The following is a 19,938-nucleotide window of genomic DNA, read 5'->3' as shown; positions in this document are numbered from 1 at the left end:
TCCAACTTAATACCTCAATTCGCACATGGCAGTTATAATCCAATAATAACACCGAACGAACGAAATCATAGCCACGTAGACACTAGAATGCGGTCTGCTACCGAAGCCAATTAAAATAATTTAAGCTGCAGCTTCTCGTTTTGTGACCATTATTCTCGTGGAGATGCGAAGCCTATTATACACGGTTTAGGACGCCCTGAACATTGTAATTTGTTACGTTCAAAAGCGTTTAAAAACGTCCAATATGACAGCATACTGTTTCACTCCATGGCTAATTCGGATTTAATTAAATTCACATCAAATTAATGCGTGGAAAATCACTTTAAATCTAATCGAATTAAATTTAATTGCTCGATTATTAATAATAGTGATTAAGTTTAACAAAGTGTTATTGTGTGTTAAAATGTTGTTCAATTACATTCATCATTACCGGTGTAATTACAATTACCCTGTGTAATACAGAATTAGTTACAGCAATTTAATGTAATTTGATAAATAATACTTTTAGCACTTTTTGACGAGGAAATAAAAAGTAATTTATTGTTAAGTGGAAATATAATTATTATAGTAGCAAATAATAAGGCTAGAAGAGTTAATTTTCTCACCCCTCATCAAAGACGGGGTTGAAACAAACACTTAAATTTCAATCCAGTTAAACATTAAACAACTACACTTCGACTTCGAAGAAAATCTCAGACAAGAAACGGATTACAGCGAACAAGTTCATAATGTTTCTCAGAACCGTTCCCATGCTACGGCAAAAAGGAAATTACGACAAGCCTCCTCTTTGAGGAAGACTTGTAATTTTTAATGGAAATATTATAATTATTGATTATGATTATCTGTGATCTGTTTTGCGTCGGTGTACATTTCCGGACTGTCAATATTTGAGTAACGGACAAACAGGTTCATGGACCTACAAATGAAGTTATCAATAATTAAATAATTTTTCGGAAAATTAAATTTTATCAAGGGTAGAGACTGGATAATGTTACCTGCCAAATTGCATCTAGACTCTAGAGGATAATTATCATTGTTAAAACATAATTTAGCAAAAAAAAATGTAAGGTAACTTTACAAAAATTATAAAATCAAATCGCAATTCCACCTATCCACTATCACAAAAACCGAAATAGGAAACGAAAGTCTTCAGAAGAATTTCATGTAGAGCTAGAGTAAGTGTAAGATATTCTTCGGCGAGTACAACTGGAGGATTCAAAATTATAGGCCACTTGTTGCTGAGGAAATTGATAACAGCCTCATCGCGCCCGCTTTTGGGCCGCATTCAAGAATGCAAATGTAATATTGGCTATGGTCTTGTATTAATATGCATTTGGTCTTCAACACGTGGTTTCGGACTTTCATATTTTAGTCTACTTATTTTATTTTGGATTAAAAAAAAGTTCGTCATTCCTTTTTCAAATGTTTTAAAAAAAATTTATTTCGTTTTCTACTTGGGTTCATTATTATAAATGACTGTTCCGGAATTAAATCTTTTAGTGGATGTGTAAGTAGATTTTCTGGATTTTTAGCATAATAAATACAGTTCAGTATTTTCGTGACACCTAAAACTCGTATATTATTAATATTTATATATTATAATATTCAAGCATATTCAAATAGGTAAATTAGCATAACCTATCGTGAAAGAGGTTGTTGACCTGGTATTTTTCTCCGAAAAGGTGTGGTGTTTTAGTTGGAAACATAAATAAATAGAATACTGAATATGTCAGTATCCACCTTGCTAATAAAGATATTTAATTAAGTTGACACAGGTATTTAATTAAGTTGTATCACGGGGAGTGCTCTGAGGAATTGTTCGGAATCATACCACCTGCAAATTTTCGCCATCGTCCCACGCGAAAAATATACCATCCTCATCACCTTGATGAGTGGCAGTCTTCCACCGTGCGTTTCTCGCGTAACTTTCTGCCGCGCACTGTAAAACTCTGGAACGAACTGTCACCAGCAGTATTTTCGAACCTATACGACCTGCAAATTATACAAGAAGAGAGCGTATTCCCTCTTAAAAGGCCGGCAACGCACCTGCAGTCCTTCTAATGTTATCCTCATTGGAGATATTAACCAACTCCCGTTTATAGAGCGTGAAAACCTCTTTAAACTTAATTACACTCGTCCAAACCTGGTAACCAGCATCACCCAGGAGTTGTCTTGCACACACAGGAGCCCTATGGATGTGGCATACGCCTTAAGCATGGTCTATAATAACATCTATTCATCGAAGGAAATAGTGCGGTCCCTAAAGCTAATGAAGTATTCAGGAGCGAGAATACCTAAAACCAATCTAAATACCCTGTATCTTGTCCACACACAAGAGGAGAAAGCAGCCCTCACTAATACAGGCTATGGATCGGGAACGGACTCTCGCGTCCTCACAATCCATGAAGCTCAGGGATTAACGAGTCCCTCGGTGATCATCATACAGACCAAGTCCCAAAAGCTGGCAATCCATGACAGCGTTCCTCATGCAGTCGTAGCCATATCCCGGCACACTAACACCTGTGTCTATTACACTGACACTGATGGAGACGCTGTGGCAAGCTTCATAAAAAGAGCCACGGAGGTGTCAACCGAACACATAAGAGATTATAATATAAAAATGGCTATAAAAGACAGGAACGATAAAGGCCTAAGCCACATGGCGGGTAGATTCGACACAGAACGATGTCTTTTTAACAACCTAGAAACTCCACCCAGCTTGAGTGACCCCTCTCCACCAAGCCAATGTCACAACATCTAAAGGCAAAGGGTGGAGCAGCATAAAATCTAAGGAAATCGGAAAATGTCGGATCTACTGGCCGCCACACCGACTGGGACCTCACCGTTCAAAACATTAATATTATTATTATGCAATTTATGAAACAATAAATGTATATATTTATTTATTATATGTACAACATATTATACTCTATTCTATTAAATATACATATACACATGTGTCCATGGCGTGATGGACCACAATTAATTAAAATTCATGATATTATTTCAATTATCCTTGGTGCGAAAAATCTAAATAATAAAATAACAAAAAAAGGATATGGACGAACAGTCTATAGACGGCCCCAATTTTATAATAAAAAAAAAAAAAAAATGTTGCGAGTGTCCATGGGCGACGGTAGTTGTTTCCCATCAGGTGACCCGTTTGCTCGTTTGCCCCCTTATTTCATAAAAAAGGCAGTTTTTGTCTGTCATGTGACTTTTACAATATGACAGATAGAGACACCAGGACAAGCAGACGTTGTATAAATTAAATATTTATTTTTAAGCTATTGCCTTATATATTGTATATTGTACCCTATGCTATTGCATAGCTTTTATCACGGGGTTTTAGCGTGGCGATAGAATCAAGAAATTTCGTAACGAAAAAACCTAACACTCCACGTCGGTAAGGCGTTGCCAGATTTCGGCACGGTGTTTGTGTGCGTGCGACTAGATGTATACAAGTTATTATTGCATAAGTTGTTAAAAATGCTATGTTATAGCTTTACCGCGGCAATCCCTGAGTGCCAAAAGTATTTTTTTTATAGTAAGGACTAGTGCAGTTGGCTAGTACTTATACTAAATTAGGGTTCTAACACTATGCCGAAATGTAAAGTTCACGTCACATCTTTCGAATTTATACGGTTTGTGACGGTGATGTATAAAACATGATCCCGCGTCAGATTTAAACGAATGTAATAAGAACATTAAGGGAGCGCCTGAGACTCGAGAACACTTTGCTAATATCAAAGCAGCTATTTATAACTAGTAGTGTTTTAAAGAATGAGTTATAAGTGAAGATATGATACGAAATAATCTAAACGTTCAAGAATAAATGATAGGAGGATGAAAATTTCGTAAAATGTTATGAGAGTATTTAGTATTAACTCATAAATGTACCTTAATAATTAATTAAAATTAAGAAAACTGCAATTGATCAAGCCAAATTAGATAAGAATTACTTGTACCATCGAGGAAATTTATTCCTAGGCAATTGACAGACCAACGTCTTTTGGTCAGATCATGTCAATTCAATGTTAATTGACGTTGGCTCGGTTTGACGTAACGCGACCAAACTACGTAGGTCCCCGATCTGCCCAGGAATTAACTTCTCTGATAGTACTACATAGATAGAAGTTACATCGATGTATAAATTATTATCGAATGCAACTTGACTGAGGGCTACGTCCTATCATTTATTTGTCGAGATGAATGATTTATTAGAGTAGAAAAATAAAAGAAGCTGCAAAGAACGTCATAATTTCAGTATCATTAAAAGATGACATGTTGACTCAATTTTACGAGAAACACAACCCGCAATTTATTTTTAATTAAAATAATAACTACGTAAGGTGCATGACAAAATACTGACCGAAAATATATTTCAAGATACACGGACAATTTACATAACATATTTTATTAATTATTGTTCCCGAACAATTAATATCTAGTAGATAAGACGAACAGGTTTAAGGCACACCTTGGGCTGGTGCAACATACACCAGTAATTAAAACATGTCTTGTAAGTCGTAATAAATGTACACGTAGGTCTGCATCGCAGAACAGGTCGCAAAATTTACTAAACATTCGAAACATTTCGAAAAAACCCAAAGTCGTGTCTAGGATTTAAATATTCGAATCAATTTGAAAATAGAAACTTATTGGTAAATTCTTGAAAATCGAATAATCTCGAGTTTGTATACAGCGTGTTTATTTTTAGTAAACAAATAGAAACGCGTTTTCGATGCGCTCATTCCAGTCGCTGTACTAGAGAGTAGGGTCCCATGTGTCGCAGGGGACATTAATCATGTCGGGGGACTAGGGGGAGCTACACTAGTGCGGACACGCGGGAGATTATTGAGACAACCTAAGATATCATACACCAATGTGCATATCGAATTGAGCCAAGGATGAATTTAATTTAGGTATGAAATCTAACAAATCCTGCCTATTATAAGGTTCTTAAAAGTCACACTAAAATATAACTCATACTTTCAGACTAATATTAGAAATGTCAGAATATGTCTGTGTGAGGTGTATTTCTTGTATAAAGCGTTCACGTTTAAACCGATTTTGGCGAAATTTGGTATTAAGATACTTTGGGTCTCGAAAAAGGGCACTAAAATGTTTCTATTACGGAAGAATTTAAGAAAAAGAATAATCACTTTGGCGCGATAAAGTTTCCAACAATATCATATTTAGTAAGAAGTTTGACACACCAATCACTATACACTTTTCAATTTTCGTAACATTGAAAAAGTTTTTTTATATCCGATTTTTTATAAACCAACAACATAATCTGAGCGTATATTTATCAGGGTCAGGTTCGAGCTTACATTTATCAGGATAGAGTGCGTGTTAAAATATTGAGCGGGTTCATGATATCTTGGATCGCATTTGAACTGATTACGAGGGGAGAGGGTAAAGGTTTGAAAAAATACATGACCGGAACCGAATCAGAAATCTACAAACAATGTTATAATACGAACTTTAATTAGACAGTAAACGGCACAGTTAAAATATAATATGTATTGATTTTATTTTATTCAAAGCGCGTACGTTTTACAAAATTCCATATATCAAAAACGCAACAAAAATAGTAACACGAAATTCATCAAGGGACGACATGTGAAAAGAGCTTTTAATTTAATTCGTTGCGGTATCGCGCCGAGGCATAAAAAAATTACAGCAACAGCTTGAAGCTATATCGACAATCCATAATTCATGTCGTACAATTTCATACATACCGCTGCAATGGAATCGCGATATCGAGCACCCTGTATACACGAATTATAACTTTATCCCGTACGCCAATAAGCTTAAACCGTGCCGTTTTTTATTTGATTTAAGCCTTTCGCAAACTGCAACACGATATCAAACGGGTCAGATTAATGCAATTTCTCTTAAACGGTTACACGTCGTAAATAAAATTGCCGGTTTCGCGAAGAAAATCAAAAGGACGAGATGTTTTGATAAGCATATGAAGTGGCAACTTCCTTTTGCTTCGCATAAGACATGTATATTTTATCTATCGACAAATATTTGGTCGGTCTGCGGACAGGTTTTTTTCTTGTGGGAAACTTTTCTCGATTAATTTAATTTACAAATGAAACGAAGAAATGCGTTTTCGCTACGTGTGAATGTATTAAAGCAATAATTGCTCATTTCAAACCCAGGAAATGTGGGAATAGATCATAAAAAAGAAACATGGAGGCCTCCCGAGCTCTGATATTCATTAATCATTGTCGTGGCTGGGCGGGCGTCTACGTAATCTATGTTCATAGTTCACTATATATGTACCCAGCCTAATGACTTTTGGTATACATAGAAAATCCCGCTTTGGTTGAGTGCTAAGTTCTGTGTGATATTTTCACTTTGTTTTGTACCAAACTCAAGTTTATGAATGATGTCTTTTGACGACCTCTGTGGCTCAGTTCGTGGGCTGTTGGTAGCTCAAGCCGGGGGTCGCGGATTCGAATCCCACCGAGGGAACAAAAAGTTTTCAAAGTTCCTGGGTAATGGATGCGTATTAAATGTGTGTCTAATATAATAATATCTTAAATACATGTATATTGTATAAAAGTATTAAATATATTTCCGTTGTCTGGTACCCGTAACTGCCAGACTGATGTGGTGTGAAGCGTCAATGGATATTATTATAATTATATGAAGTAGAATGAGATTTCAAAACTTAGATTAGACACTTTGGGCAGTGATACTTTCTCTTATCAGTAAACTTTGTAAGGAGTAAGGACGTAAAGGAGAGACAAGATAGAGAGAATAGGGGCAAAATTGACACGATTACAATTTTTGGATACTCTTATTTTATTATAATATCTATGGGCGATTCACACTATACGTCTGACTGCGAGATTAGTACCTCAAAATCGGAAACACTTATATTTTGTTCTTTTAGTGCCGTACAAATTATATTACGTATTGAGGATTCGTATAAAATACGGTGTACCTATATTAAAAATATTGTTATAAAGTCATAACAGAACGTAATAAATGTGTTTTAAAGAATTTATATCGCGAGCACCGCCATCCGTCACCGCGCGTCGACACTGATTCCGTCGTGTTCACATCGCAAATGGAATGTTATTCGACGAAATTTCGTTTTGGTGTACGCTAAAAATTACGCCAGTGCAGATTGAACGGGGCGCCGCGAAAAAAAACGCGTCAAATGAAATATTCAAATATATTTTAATATAATTCATGCGGCGGGCGTTTCATTTCTCTCCCTCGTAATGGAATGCTAAATTTTCGGGCGAACAAAAAATATATATTAATGCGCACACCTAATAGCTTATACAAACTCGTTTGTTGGGTATTGTTGCGCACAATGGGCGCCATAACTCCCCGTCCCGGCCAGGACCGGTGACGTCTTTGTTAGGCCAGAGCTTTGTGTCGCGCGCGACTCCGCCTGTCGCCTGTCGCCTGTCGCGAGCCTCACACCCACATTAACTCTAATAATTCAATACACGAATGTCACTAATGTAATTAACTCCAATACACTAAAAGCATTTTTTCATCTTCGAAACTACGGTAATATGACGGTACCCCGGCCTCTAATTACGGCCATTACGGTAATTTGCGGGAAAACACGAATGAATATTTGAGAAGGCGATAGAATGTGAGTAATGGCTGCGGGGCACGAAGAAAGTTATGAAAGTTAAGGTCCAATTTTTTCAGAAAAATACAAACAAAAGAACAACAATATGTTGCCATCAGCGCAGAGATCTTCAGTACACTGTACTGTACAGTATATTTATTTCAGACGGTGTTTATTTATGATTTATCTCCAAACAATCTCACCAGAAACCTACAAAAAGCTATATTAACCTAGATTTGAACTCAAAGATATAAGAGCACAAAATTCCATTGCGAGAACGCATTAGGGTACTAAGATGAGCAGCGCCGCGGGACGCGACCCCAGTCTCCCCGCGGCCCCGTAGGGCGGTCTCCGCTTCAGAGAATATTTGACACGGGTCTGGCAGACACTCCGGTCATGTGTGATGGCAGGAAACGGGGGTTTTTTCCTTCGATATATATTTATGATTTATGTACGCACATGCAAGCGCCACATGATACTCAATTCCCTAATGACATTGTTTTTATAATGAGATTGTATAAAAAATCCCCCTTGTATCAACATATTGTTGTGATACGGCAATTATAAAGTAATAACGCGTGAAATAGTTATTGTATCAGCTAGTCTACCTAATAACTATAATTATGAAGCATGCTAAAGATTAGATACTACATGGTATTTACGATATTACTACAACTATACTCAATATTAATTATAATTTAAATGTTCCGAAATTGAATTCTAATACTACATAATAAGTTCGGCTTCATCGGCTTAGCTGCGGTCAAAGTTTGATTGGCGTCCTAACCCGACGTTTAATTAATGTAGGACGCGGACCCAACTTAAAATGAACAGAGACGGCGATACGCGCTGGAGTGGGACAGACTGATTGGAAGTGTTGTCAGCATCAAAACTTAAAACTGCATTCTAAATTGTAAATTTTTTTATGCACATTGCTTATGAACCGTAAGCGATAATAATATTAATATACTTATAGGTGTGATTATATTATAAGATCATTATAATTTATAAGTATTTCAACATACATGAGTATGTAAAATAATCCAGAGTTAAGCTTTATACATAAAATCGTGAAGCGGTGCTAGTTTCCAAACAAATAGTACTTAACGTAGCGTAAGAAACAAAACTACTCCGAGCCGTCTGTTTCGAAACGTTTTGTTCTTATTTTGTGTTTATCGGGTAAGTCAATCTGCTAACATCTCCAATGAAATAATTCAATATCATTGCTAACATCTGTTTTCATAAACAAAATAACGTACAATTGGCAAAATAGCTGCGCTACCATGTCAGCAATGAGATTACTTATTAGCTCTAGCAGCCTCGTAGCACCGCTACGAAAACGCTACGAGATTGCTAACTTATGCCAAAATGAACATTATTAACTCGCTCCCCCTACGGAGATGCCGTAATTTACCGTTTTTAGAGCCTTATGTCATAATTTGATAGCCTGCAACAAAATTATAATAAAAATACAGCAATAATCTTTAGTATATGAACGTTCCTTTCATAGCTATTAATTTTCAATTTTTCTTTTTATGCTCATGATAATATCAGCTTCCAAAGTAATACCAATTTATTTAAATTCAAGCATACATTCAGTATTTACAAATTATAGTTATTTGAAACACACGCCAATAGATCGACAATTTCATTAACTACAATCTGGACGTTCGAATTTTTTTAGGTAAATTTTGAACTAAGATAAGTAAAAAAATAGGATTTTGGCGCGATCTCGGCAATGCGGCAAATGTACCTATAGTCAGGGTTATTTACTCAGGGGATGGCCTTAATGAAAAATTTCAATTAATAAATTTTGATCAAAAATAAGTTACCAGAAAATTTAAAATTGAATTATGATGTATTTTGATATTATAATAATATATTAATTATTATTAAGTACATAGTTCACGTAAAAACTGTACTCTGAAAATGGTAAGTTTACAGGTTGAGCTTTTTGTTTTTCTTTTACTGTTTAACTCAAGTGACACCATTTTATTTAAAAAAACCTAAATCGCTTAGTATTTATAATAGGTACATATTTGAATATCATGATATTTTTATATCTGAATGAGCTTTTGCCCGCGGCTTCGCTCGCGTTAGCAAGTATTATTATATACAAACATTCATCCCCTATTTTGACCCCTTGGGGGTAGAATTGATCAAAATCCTTTCTTAGCGGATGCCTATGTCATAACATCTACCTACATGCCAAACTTCAGCCCGATCCGTCCAGTGGTTTTGGCTGTGCGTTGATAGATCACCATGTCAGTCAGTCACCTTTGAATTTTATATATATAGATATTATTAATACTTTTGAATATCAAATATGTTAAAGTAATAAACGGATCCTGTTTTACAATAGCACAAGCATTTTTAAAATTATACTATAATAAAATATAATAAATTATTGAAAGACACACGTAAGTGTGTCTTTCAATAATTTATTATTGAAAGACACACTTACGTGTGTCTTTTTCTTCTATTCTAAATTTTAAAATGGTTACCCAAAAATGGGCAAAATTTAGAATCTGGCAATACTGATCGCACGTCAAGCGCTGTCTACATCATATTTCTTGTGGCAGTGTGTGTATGGATACGATAGTTTTTGCTGTAGTGGTACGAGATCCGACAAGAATTAATGGGATTGGTGTTTTAAGATGTGGGTGTAATTATGGGCAGTAATAGTTTTTTGATATGCTCCAGTTTTTTCTACGAAAACCAATTTTGATCTCTGTTATAATTTGATGTAAAAAACGGGAAAGAAATACAAATACCTAATTGAGTCAATTATAATCTACTTATAAAAAGCTAGGAATTTTTTATCGGATTAATATGGAGCTCGACATAATAGCAAAATCATTCCAGTCGTGATATTATTTCTGACAGGCACAGGATATTCTACTTATTTTGAATTTTTAGGTGCCATACTAAGCCTGTTTGTAAACAAGAAAAGCGCCATCTAGCGACGCAGCTAAGAACTTTATTGTCAGTACAAAGGTGGACCTCAGATAGTTACAAAATGTTCTAATTTTGTACTAAAAATGTGTATCAAATCTATCTAAGTTTATTTAATTATCTTTGACAAAATTTTACTATACTTTTTAATAATACCTTGTTAAGTTACATGTAGATTTAACGAGATCAAAGTAGCCCCGCCTCCCCCACGCAAGCGAAAATGATGAAGAAAAATAGTGATATATTTAGTTTATCTCAAATATCTCGACAGACTCAAAAATAATATTTGTGGAGGAGCAGCCATCAGTCAACGTCTTGTGTAATACGGTGTTGCAGTACGGAGGAAACGGTACGGAATTAGAAATATATTTTTACAGGCACCGCACCCCTCGGAAAAAATGTTTATGCAAATAATAGTACGTAGAGGAAAGGAGAGTTCGGAAAATAAAACGGGATTTACGCGATAAATGTTGCGTTTGATTTCATTAGGTGACATTTTTTGTGTTTCCTGAATTCATATAGTTACTTGTTTACTGTTACTGTAATATAGGTCGGTACTTTTTGAGAACTAAGTTTATTTCCATTTATGCCTTACTAGATTTTTCATTTATATTAGGCTATACCTTTATGCAAATCGATTCAGCCATTGAGCGTGAAGATATAATAGATAAAAAAGCTATTGCTTTAAAATATTAGCATTGTAACTATATTACAATTAATTACATACATGAAATTAAGGTACTTAGAGATTAGGAGATCAATACATATAGGCCGTAGTTTTTCATTGCCTTCCGCTAAGGGGGATGTAGCGGATCGGAAAGGAATCGGAACTCCATCTACGGAGGCATTCATCGTCATTGTTACCGGCAATCGGACATCGATCAAACCGGAGACGACAATGGAGCTTATCAGCTGAGAGTACGTGGACGAATTGCGATGAATACTGGACTTTTCAAGCCTCTTTACGGATTTTACTAGTAGATACTAATAAAGAGTCTTGAGAGTGCCCGAGGACTACAGACTTTCAGTCGACTGATAGTTTGACTAAATATTATTGACCGATTAAACTATCAGTCGACTAAAAGTCTGCAGGGGCTCTTAAAGCCTGTTTAAGCCGCTTTCTATGGTACACATTTGAATATTTAAATTAAGAGTCTATTAATTTTGTATAATTTTAAACCTCCTCTTGTAAGAAATCTAGCTTTAAATCAAGCTAAAAACCTTAAGGTTTTAGAAGTTAATTAAGTTTTAAAGACTGACTGACTGGCAGATGCACTGCACTTACTTCATCATTCATTTTATGATTTGCCATGAGTATCATGTGTTGCTGATGATTATGTTGATGTAGTAACATCGACACAAAGTACAACCTTAGTTTCTACGAGGCAAGAGAAGACCATCCTTCTAACCAGATTTCTAAACAAAAACTATGACACAAAGTAAAATTTTTGAATTAAATTCCGGCAATTGCGTCAAATCAAAGACAGGGACTGAAACAAATTTTCATATTCAATCATCGCGCTCACAAAGGCCGCGGGCTGATAACTGAACAATGTGGGGTGGGCCTCCATTATATTTCCATTTCCACCTCGCTTCCCGAGTCCCAACTTATCTCCACCTTCGGACTATAAGTCTATCTTTCTGTGTCGTTACTCGATAGAGCTATGCGTCAAAAGATACTTTTGTGAGAAGATTTTTGGCTTTTGATTCGAATTGCTTTTAATTCTCTCGCAAGTTTTTTTTGTGTAATAATGAAAATACTTTTATAAAATGTTTAAACAAAATTATTCAAATGTTGAGGCATTTTTAATTAAATGGTGCTCTAAGGGCCGCGTTACACCGGAATGACAGCGGCGAGACTTTATCGCTTGAAAAATCTACGGCCGCCCGTGGCCACGATTTCTCAAGCCATACTATGTATTACAATAATGAAGATAACGTTTAAAATCATATTGTGACACTGAAAGTGCTTGTCTCGCCGCTGTCGTTCCGGTGTAGCGCGGCCCTAAGTAATAAACTAATTCACGCTTACTGGATAACTTATTAAAATTTCCTAAATTTTTATCTATAATATTGCTTAAACATTTCTATTTTTTTTAAATCTAGGCTATTATTTCACTGGACTTACTTATTTTGTTTTAAAATCGTTTGTGAAATGTCTTGAATTTAGTAAAACAAAATTAAAAAAGTGGAATTTATAATACCTTAATTGTTTTTTTTATTGTGTTTAACGTGTACCATTGCTTTAAATTGCTTCCAAGAAATTAAAAATATAAATGCATATTTTCGTTACATAGTTAGATATACCTTTCTTCATAATGATGCAACGGATCCTATAGCACATAAGTAGGTGTAAGTTCCAATGATTAATGATTCGTCTGGATCGAGTCCTATTTTAAAAGACACAAGCGCCGTTCTCATTGGTTCGGCTTTTTTAAACACTCAAGCCAAGATTAATGAACATTTAAGATATGGGAGCTACTGTAAGTATCAGTATTTTTCATGCGTTAAATACATTGTCGTTGGAGCACTTGAGACTTGCGTCGCCCTTCATCTGTCAATTTGGCCCTGATTAGAGTTTTTTTGGCTCGCTTCTTTAAGTTCACAAACTTTCTGAAACTTTTTAGCCGTTTAAAGTGGAGAAAAAAACGAAAAAATCGTAACTTGGCAGCATAGCTTTTTAAAATCATTAATTTCTCTTAATATCTGCAATAAAAGTTATATCTCAGCTTAACGTGATATAGTCGTCAAGAAATGTTAGAATGAATAAGATTAACATGATTGGTAAATGATCCAAATTTAATCAATAACTTGGTGAATTGAATGTTTAACCTGAGTCCCGTCTTGTAGGATAGGGGTTATGACACGGGTTCATACTGCGACTTGTATGCGAGAGATTGCCGAGATGAACGCATGTGTCTTTGGAGGGACAGCAGAAAACATAAAATTCTTATACCTAGCGGAATAGAGAAACAAAGGCCTGAGTAAGAGAGATGTCACTATCAGTAACACTGCGTGGTAAAAAGAGACGTGTGATACATGACAGCAGCACTCTTTTTTGACGTCCAGTCGGCACGTGCCGCACGTTGACAATTTAATCTCATAGAAATCATGTTCAATCATCCTTGTGTAAGTGTATACGTACACATATTTTACACAAGGATGAAACCAATTTCGGTTTCGTTTGACAGCTCGAGATTGCTTTATTCCGCTACGTATATTAACTTTATGGCAGAAAGTGATACACAATGTTTTAGTGCGAAAGAGTTTTTAATTAACAAAGATCCTATTCTACATAGGATCTATGTTAATTATTAATATATAATATATTTAGTTTATACAACTATTTCAATAATTGAATATGATTATCATGAATTTATGAATTTCAATTTTAATCCATATTTTTAACACATCTATCAGATTAATTTTATTTAGGTGTTCACAACTAAACCCTTAATTATTTGAGGTGGTGACCTATAGAATTAAAAAAATCAAATTAAATATTATGGAAATCTACTTTACTTAAACAAATTTACAAGAAAAGAGAAAGATTTCTTGAAATTTTCGAAATTTAATTCACTTTTTATGTTGACCGTACACAATTTAGGTAGAGGCAGTTGCGTTTCCGTTATCTCTGACAGGAGCTAATGAATAAAGACCCCCACTCGGTCAAGTCCAGCATCCAATTTACTTTCGTTTGATCATTTCTGGTTCAAATACTGATTATTCCTACCTCTAAACAGATTATTGAGCTAAAAAAGGTCAAATTTTATACTAGATGATGCCCACAACTCCGTTGCACCAAAATTCGTTTATTTTTAAGTATATAATATATAAAATATATGTATGTTAGTTTTAAGGTATTTATTATATAATTGATATGTATGTTAGATTTAAGGTATTTGTTATATGGGCCTCTGATGCCCGAAATAAATGATTTGGTTTGATTTATCGAACGGGGACCGTGCATTTTTTCGGGATAAAAAGTATCATATTATGTCCTTTCCCGGGAGTCAAAATAGTACCATGCGACAGACAGGCAGACACACTTTCGCATTTATAATATTAGTATGGATCCATGTTTTGAACTCACCACAAAATAAAATGGGGTAGGCAAGTCAGGGATGTCACAGAACTAACTATGTAAAATCAAAAGTCACGACTGCACAAGACAAGTGCACCACGGACGCGGAAGACGAACTGAGTAATTCGCCAATTACAAAAGCACTAAATTTGCAAGGCAATAAATCATAGACGAATTCAAAAACAGTGCGAGACGGTAGCGCAACTTGTGGTCTCATTGTTCGTCAGCCAAACAGAAGGTGAGCCTTTGTGTACAAGTTGTAAATTTTATGAAAACTGAAATTCCTTTGAACACTCGCCCCATAAATAACCAGGGATTAATCCCTTTGTTTCTGGCCGTACTCGGGCCGTATTGTTATCGTCAATGCGTTGCACAACGTCTGCTACCTGTTAATACTGGAATCCAAGGTTTCACTTTCCTTGTAATTAGTCACAGTGGCCTCCCGTCAATTCGCCTGCCAGGATTGATGGGTGTAATTTGTGAGTCTTCAACGTGATATTAAGATATGAATGTTTAATAAGAAAACGTCTGTGTAATTACAGAGCCATGATTCTCCCGAAATCGATTTCAAATAATATCTAGTATGTTGTCTCTTAAAGACCACCCTATGTGATAGATAAGAAGTTGTGATAAAACGTAAACTTACCAAATTGACTTCTCATCCAGGGATAGAGGGGGCTCGGCAACGAGGCGTTAGTGTTAGGTGGGGGCTGCTGCGGCGGCGCCTGCTGCGCGTGCATGGCCTGCTGGTGCATGGGCGGCATCTGCGTCTGGTGCTGCATGTCGTCCACGGGGTACATGAGGTGCTGCTGGTGCGGCGGCACGCCGTGCTGCACCATGTGCTGCTGCGGGTGCATGTGGTGCGGCATCTGCTGCGCCTGCTCCAGCGGCGGGCTGCCCGGCACTCCGCCCGCCGTCGCCGCCGCCGCCTGTAGCTTGCACGACGTGTACACCGCTGGGGCGGGGGGTTGGTGACCGTTGGGCCCGTACCCGTCGGTCTTGGGGCCCATGTTGTGCCCCATCTGCGTGGGGCTGTCGGGCCGGTAGCCGTTCTGCTCCATCTGCTGGTAGTAGCCCAGCCGGTCGTAGGGCGGAAACCTGGGGTAGGGCATGCCTGGCGCCGGCTGAGCCGGGTAGTGGTGCTGCGCCGGCCGCAGCTGCTGGTCGCAGCCGTCCATGTCGTGTCCCTGCTGCGGCACGGCACCGTAGTGCGCGTGCGCCTGCTGGTGGTCGTGTCCGCCTCCGTTGCGCATGTCGGGCATGTAGGCGTTAGAGAAATATGTCATGCTGTCGCAGTTGTTGGCGCTCATCGCGGGCGCGCCGCCCGCGTGGCCGGCGTCCGGATCTTCCGTCGCAGGTTCTCGGCCGGATCGGCCGACACTATCACAGTACTAGTCACCACACGGACACTTCGGATTCCATTCACTACACAGCGGTTTTTGATAGCTCTGCTGATTCACGATGTGTCAGCAAACAATACTTCCTCATCAGAAACTCGGCTAATCTGAAAAGAGGAAAAACTTCTGTTAATTGATTGTTCTTACAGGAAAACAACAGAAAGATCTAACTCTATGAAAGGTACCATTGTATCCAGACAAATACAATAGATGTTTAAGTAATTGATAAGGGTTATGTATTCCAACAAGATGTTTGTAAACAAATGAAATCTTTTCAGGCGGTAAGCACCGTGTGTTCCACGTAATAAGTTCTTCAGGAATGAGACAGGAAAATGAAATAATGGCTTGTTCGACATGTGGCTGACCCGCTGTCATATCAGGCGGTGCCAGCAGTTGATGGGCCATGAGTGACAGCACGACGACGTAACATTCCCGCGACGTACATTCTAGTGTCGAGTGTACACCGAATAGCTCAAATGTTATCTCAGATCGGACTACTCGTTTTACTTTATATTTACGACGTTATTTAAATGAAATAGTAGCGAGGTTTTACCGTGAGAGCATATTTTTATCACTTTACATGGCAACTTTTTATAACTCCGAGAATTAAGTCGGCGTTTACAAAATTAACGCGGAACATTAAAACCTGAGATGCGAGTGAATTCTTGCAAAAATTACAAGACATAAGTGTACTTCGTTTCAAAGTTACAGTGGAATGTTTTAGATACGGTTAAGTTGATGCAAAGTAAAAAATTTTTAGGCACAATACTCGCTCTCCCGCCCCCAGAGGCAGGCCCTGGTTATTTAAAGCCAAAAACTCAAGCATCATTAGCACTGGCTAATGAAGGCGGCGAGTGTCTTGAGACAATGTACAGTCGTTGGCAAATCTGACGTAGCACTAGCGTAGGCCTTATTTCGAGGGTAGTAAGATTCATAAGAGTAACACCGACTTGCTAGAGATACGCGTACAGATGAGCATATGCTCTACTTATATAGTTTGTTCGTATTTTAAGATGAGACAAAGCTCTTATTTCCTTAATATTAATTCCGATACTCTATAACAAAAATGATCGTGTATATTTTAGTAAGCTTGCTTTGAAATTTTTCTACAGGTTATAACTTAAATCAGAAGTAATTTGATAGAGAGGTCCTTTAGGTATGTAATGTATTTATTATGTACTTATAGCCTATATGCCCTCGCACAATAGATAGGAGGAAATAAACAATGGGAATTCGGCCGGAGTTTTTAATTTACGAGGGCGTCCCCTCGCATCGACCCTCGCATTTTTTAATTTTCTATTTCAATTTGCATTCCACCAACTAGCTCGTGTCCGATCCCAATTTAGCTAATACGCAAATCCTGGATGTTTAATAGATATATATTAGTCAGCGTGATCTAGTGGCTTAGAGCTTAAATCAAAGGTTGTGGGATTTGATTCCTGCAGTAGAATTAGGATAACAATATTCAGACAAAGCCGACTCATCTGTATGAGTCGGCATTGAAGAAGTATGTTTGTCAAAAAAATTACATTAAATACATTGGAAAGCTGTCTAAAAGTCAGTTCTGAATCTGAAATCATTCACGTTCCCTCTTCTTCTTTTTATGGTTTTAATAACGAAACAATCTCAAAGTTTACCTCATTTGCCATTTAACAATAAAATTCTTATTCATGCATATTTATCAAATAATGTGAAAAACATAATTATTAATTATCTATTTCCATAATAAGATTAGAGTTTTATATGGCCATATCCAAAATTGTAGATACTTGTTCACAATCACATTTTGTGCCGTTATTTTTAGTTTTTCGAATTATTTGAATGTCTAATTAATAATTTTGTATTCAAAATATGTCATATTTATTATGGCTGTAAGATATTTCATGTTAGGTATGTGAGCATCATAATTATATTATACAAGTGTTTGTTTGAAAAATTACATGTTTTTGTCGTCTCCTTTTCTTAAAGTGTTGAAAATGATGAGGTTATAAATGACGCAATAATATAATTTTTTTGAACCAGGGTAATTTTGTATTTTGTTAGCTTATAATATTATGCACAAGATAGAAAAATACTAAAACCGAAAATGGCAGTGTTTGCTAGGAGGAGGTTTTTTACCCTAAAATATGTCTACGTCTTAGGGTAAAAAACCCTCTCCCTCTGGAGCAGTTGGGTAAAAACTGAAACTAGCGATCACCTGAAAACATAATCGCATTAAACGAGTCCAAAATTACACGCTTTAGAAAAGCGCGAAAGAGCCGCATACCTTAATCTAGTTTTTATTCAGGCTAATGTTCTAGCCGGCAATTACAAGATATCATCGCTTCGGAGAAGTCTTTAAACTGACCGCCGAGGGAATTAAGACTCACGTGTGTTTGATAACATGATAACCGAGATTTGATTTATTAAACGGGTTCTGTGGACGCGTTCACATGCCCTTTTCGGTGTATTTTGTAATTAAATCTAGCTGAGGTTAAAGGTGCAGTGGACTGTTCCGTGAGAATGGTCAAGAACTAGTTTTTGACATTTTCTATTTTCCGACTGTTTCTAGAAAGGTAGGTGACACTGTATTAAATTATATCTTTACACTAAACCGCCCGAATCGGGCGTACAATGTCGCATTCCAAAAATTTCAATAACACGACTGAGCTACGCAACTAGATTTGTATTGTGGTGACAGGTTCTAATGTACGAAGTTTTAATGTGTACACTGGCAGAAGACCTCAACAGCAAATAGCAGAAGTTTAAAAAAGGTCTTTTAGTGTTGTTAATCTAACTAACATCTATTAAAAACTGCCTAGACTACCAAAAAGACACGACACTAAGTTCATTTTGTACATAACATAAATCATACGAGACTAGAGACGCTAGAGACCAAATTAAAAACAAAATTAATATCATCTCACTCCAGCCTAGCTCTGTTAATCAAGGCACGATCAAAGGGTGTATTTTGGGACATTTCTCAGCGCCTGTATTAATCATTCCCGCTATTTGTCAATTAGTGCTATTGTGGGATAAGCGTTTTTGATTTATTTTTATATCGATGTAGAGCTAGGACGCGTAGAGTACTTCATATCGTTATTTATTAGCCTGTTTGAAATGATTTAAGACATCACTTGACGTCTTTATACTTTGTTTTACACGATAAAGCTGGTATTATTTTAATTTCTCTGCTTAAAACTTTTAACTATTTTAATTCTCTTTTTATATCATGCAATATTTTGCACTACTTAATCCATCCGTAATCTCACTTTAATCTTTTATGTATATGCGGAATTTTTGTATCTTTGGAACATCTGCACTTTCCAGATCTATGGTACCGGTATAGGCGAAGCCATTAAATATACACAGATATTAATTCATCTCAATGTCGTTCCCTCAGATCTTTAAATTAGTGTAAATATATTATAGACTCTAAGAGTCGTCATTTTTGGCGCATCTATATTTACATGAGTGATATGATTATGGAATAGTCATCTAAATAACTATAGGGTGGTCCTTCTCGCATCAAAGGGAACCGACAGCGTAAAAATTAAATTTTTGTTTGAAAAATCTCTCATATTTACTAACGCAGTTAGTTTGGCGATGATTTGACATAATAAATGGACGATATTCACCTAACTATGATGCTTTATGATGTCCCATGAGTCCTATACTTAGGGATTGGGTTTGCCGTTTGATTCATTTTTTTTTATATCTAGATATATAAAAATTAAAATTATATTTCTATTTTTTTTTAAATCTTAGACGTAGGTTTTTCATCAATATGATCCATCAGTCTGGTAGAGATTGACGGAAAACTGATCGTCTAACCCATGGATTGATGGACTGATATTTTTTTTTAATATTATGTACTTTTTATAACCATCAGTCAATCAGATTGATGA

At 36.5% G+C, this 19,938-nt stretch overlaps 1 protein-coding gene across 9 annotated transcripts in view; it reads right to left on the bottom strand.

The window, feature by feature from the left end:
- Nucleotides 1-19,938, bottom strand: part of LOC121740528 (homeotic protein antennapedia-like) — a 194,986-nt gene that overhangs the window by 3,992 nt on the left and 171,056 nt on the right. For 8 of the 9 annotated variants that reach the window (XM_042133263.1, XM_042133260.1, XM_042133266.1 and 5 more), the window contains one exon: nt 15,301-16,158. In XM_042133263.1, the coding sequence (XP_041989197.1) occupies nt 15,301-15,964 (664 nt within the window). In that variant the 5' untranslated portion in view covers nt 15,965-16,158. Of the gene's footprint in view, nt 1-15,300; nt 16,175-19,938 lie in introns of all 9 variants that reach the window. The other variant, XM_042133267.1, reaches the window with a different exon arrangement.

This window comes from Aricia agestis, chromosome 3, assembly GCF_905147365.1.
Source record: "Aricia agestis chromosome 3, ilAriAges1.1, whole genome shotgun sequence".
Lineage (NCBI taxonomy): Eukaryota > Metazoa > Arthropoda > Insecta > Lepidoptera > Lycaenidae > Aricia > Aricia agestis.
The sequence above is the reverse complement of the archived record's forward strand: the minus strand, read 5'-3'. Positions and strand labels throughout refer to the sequence as shown.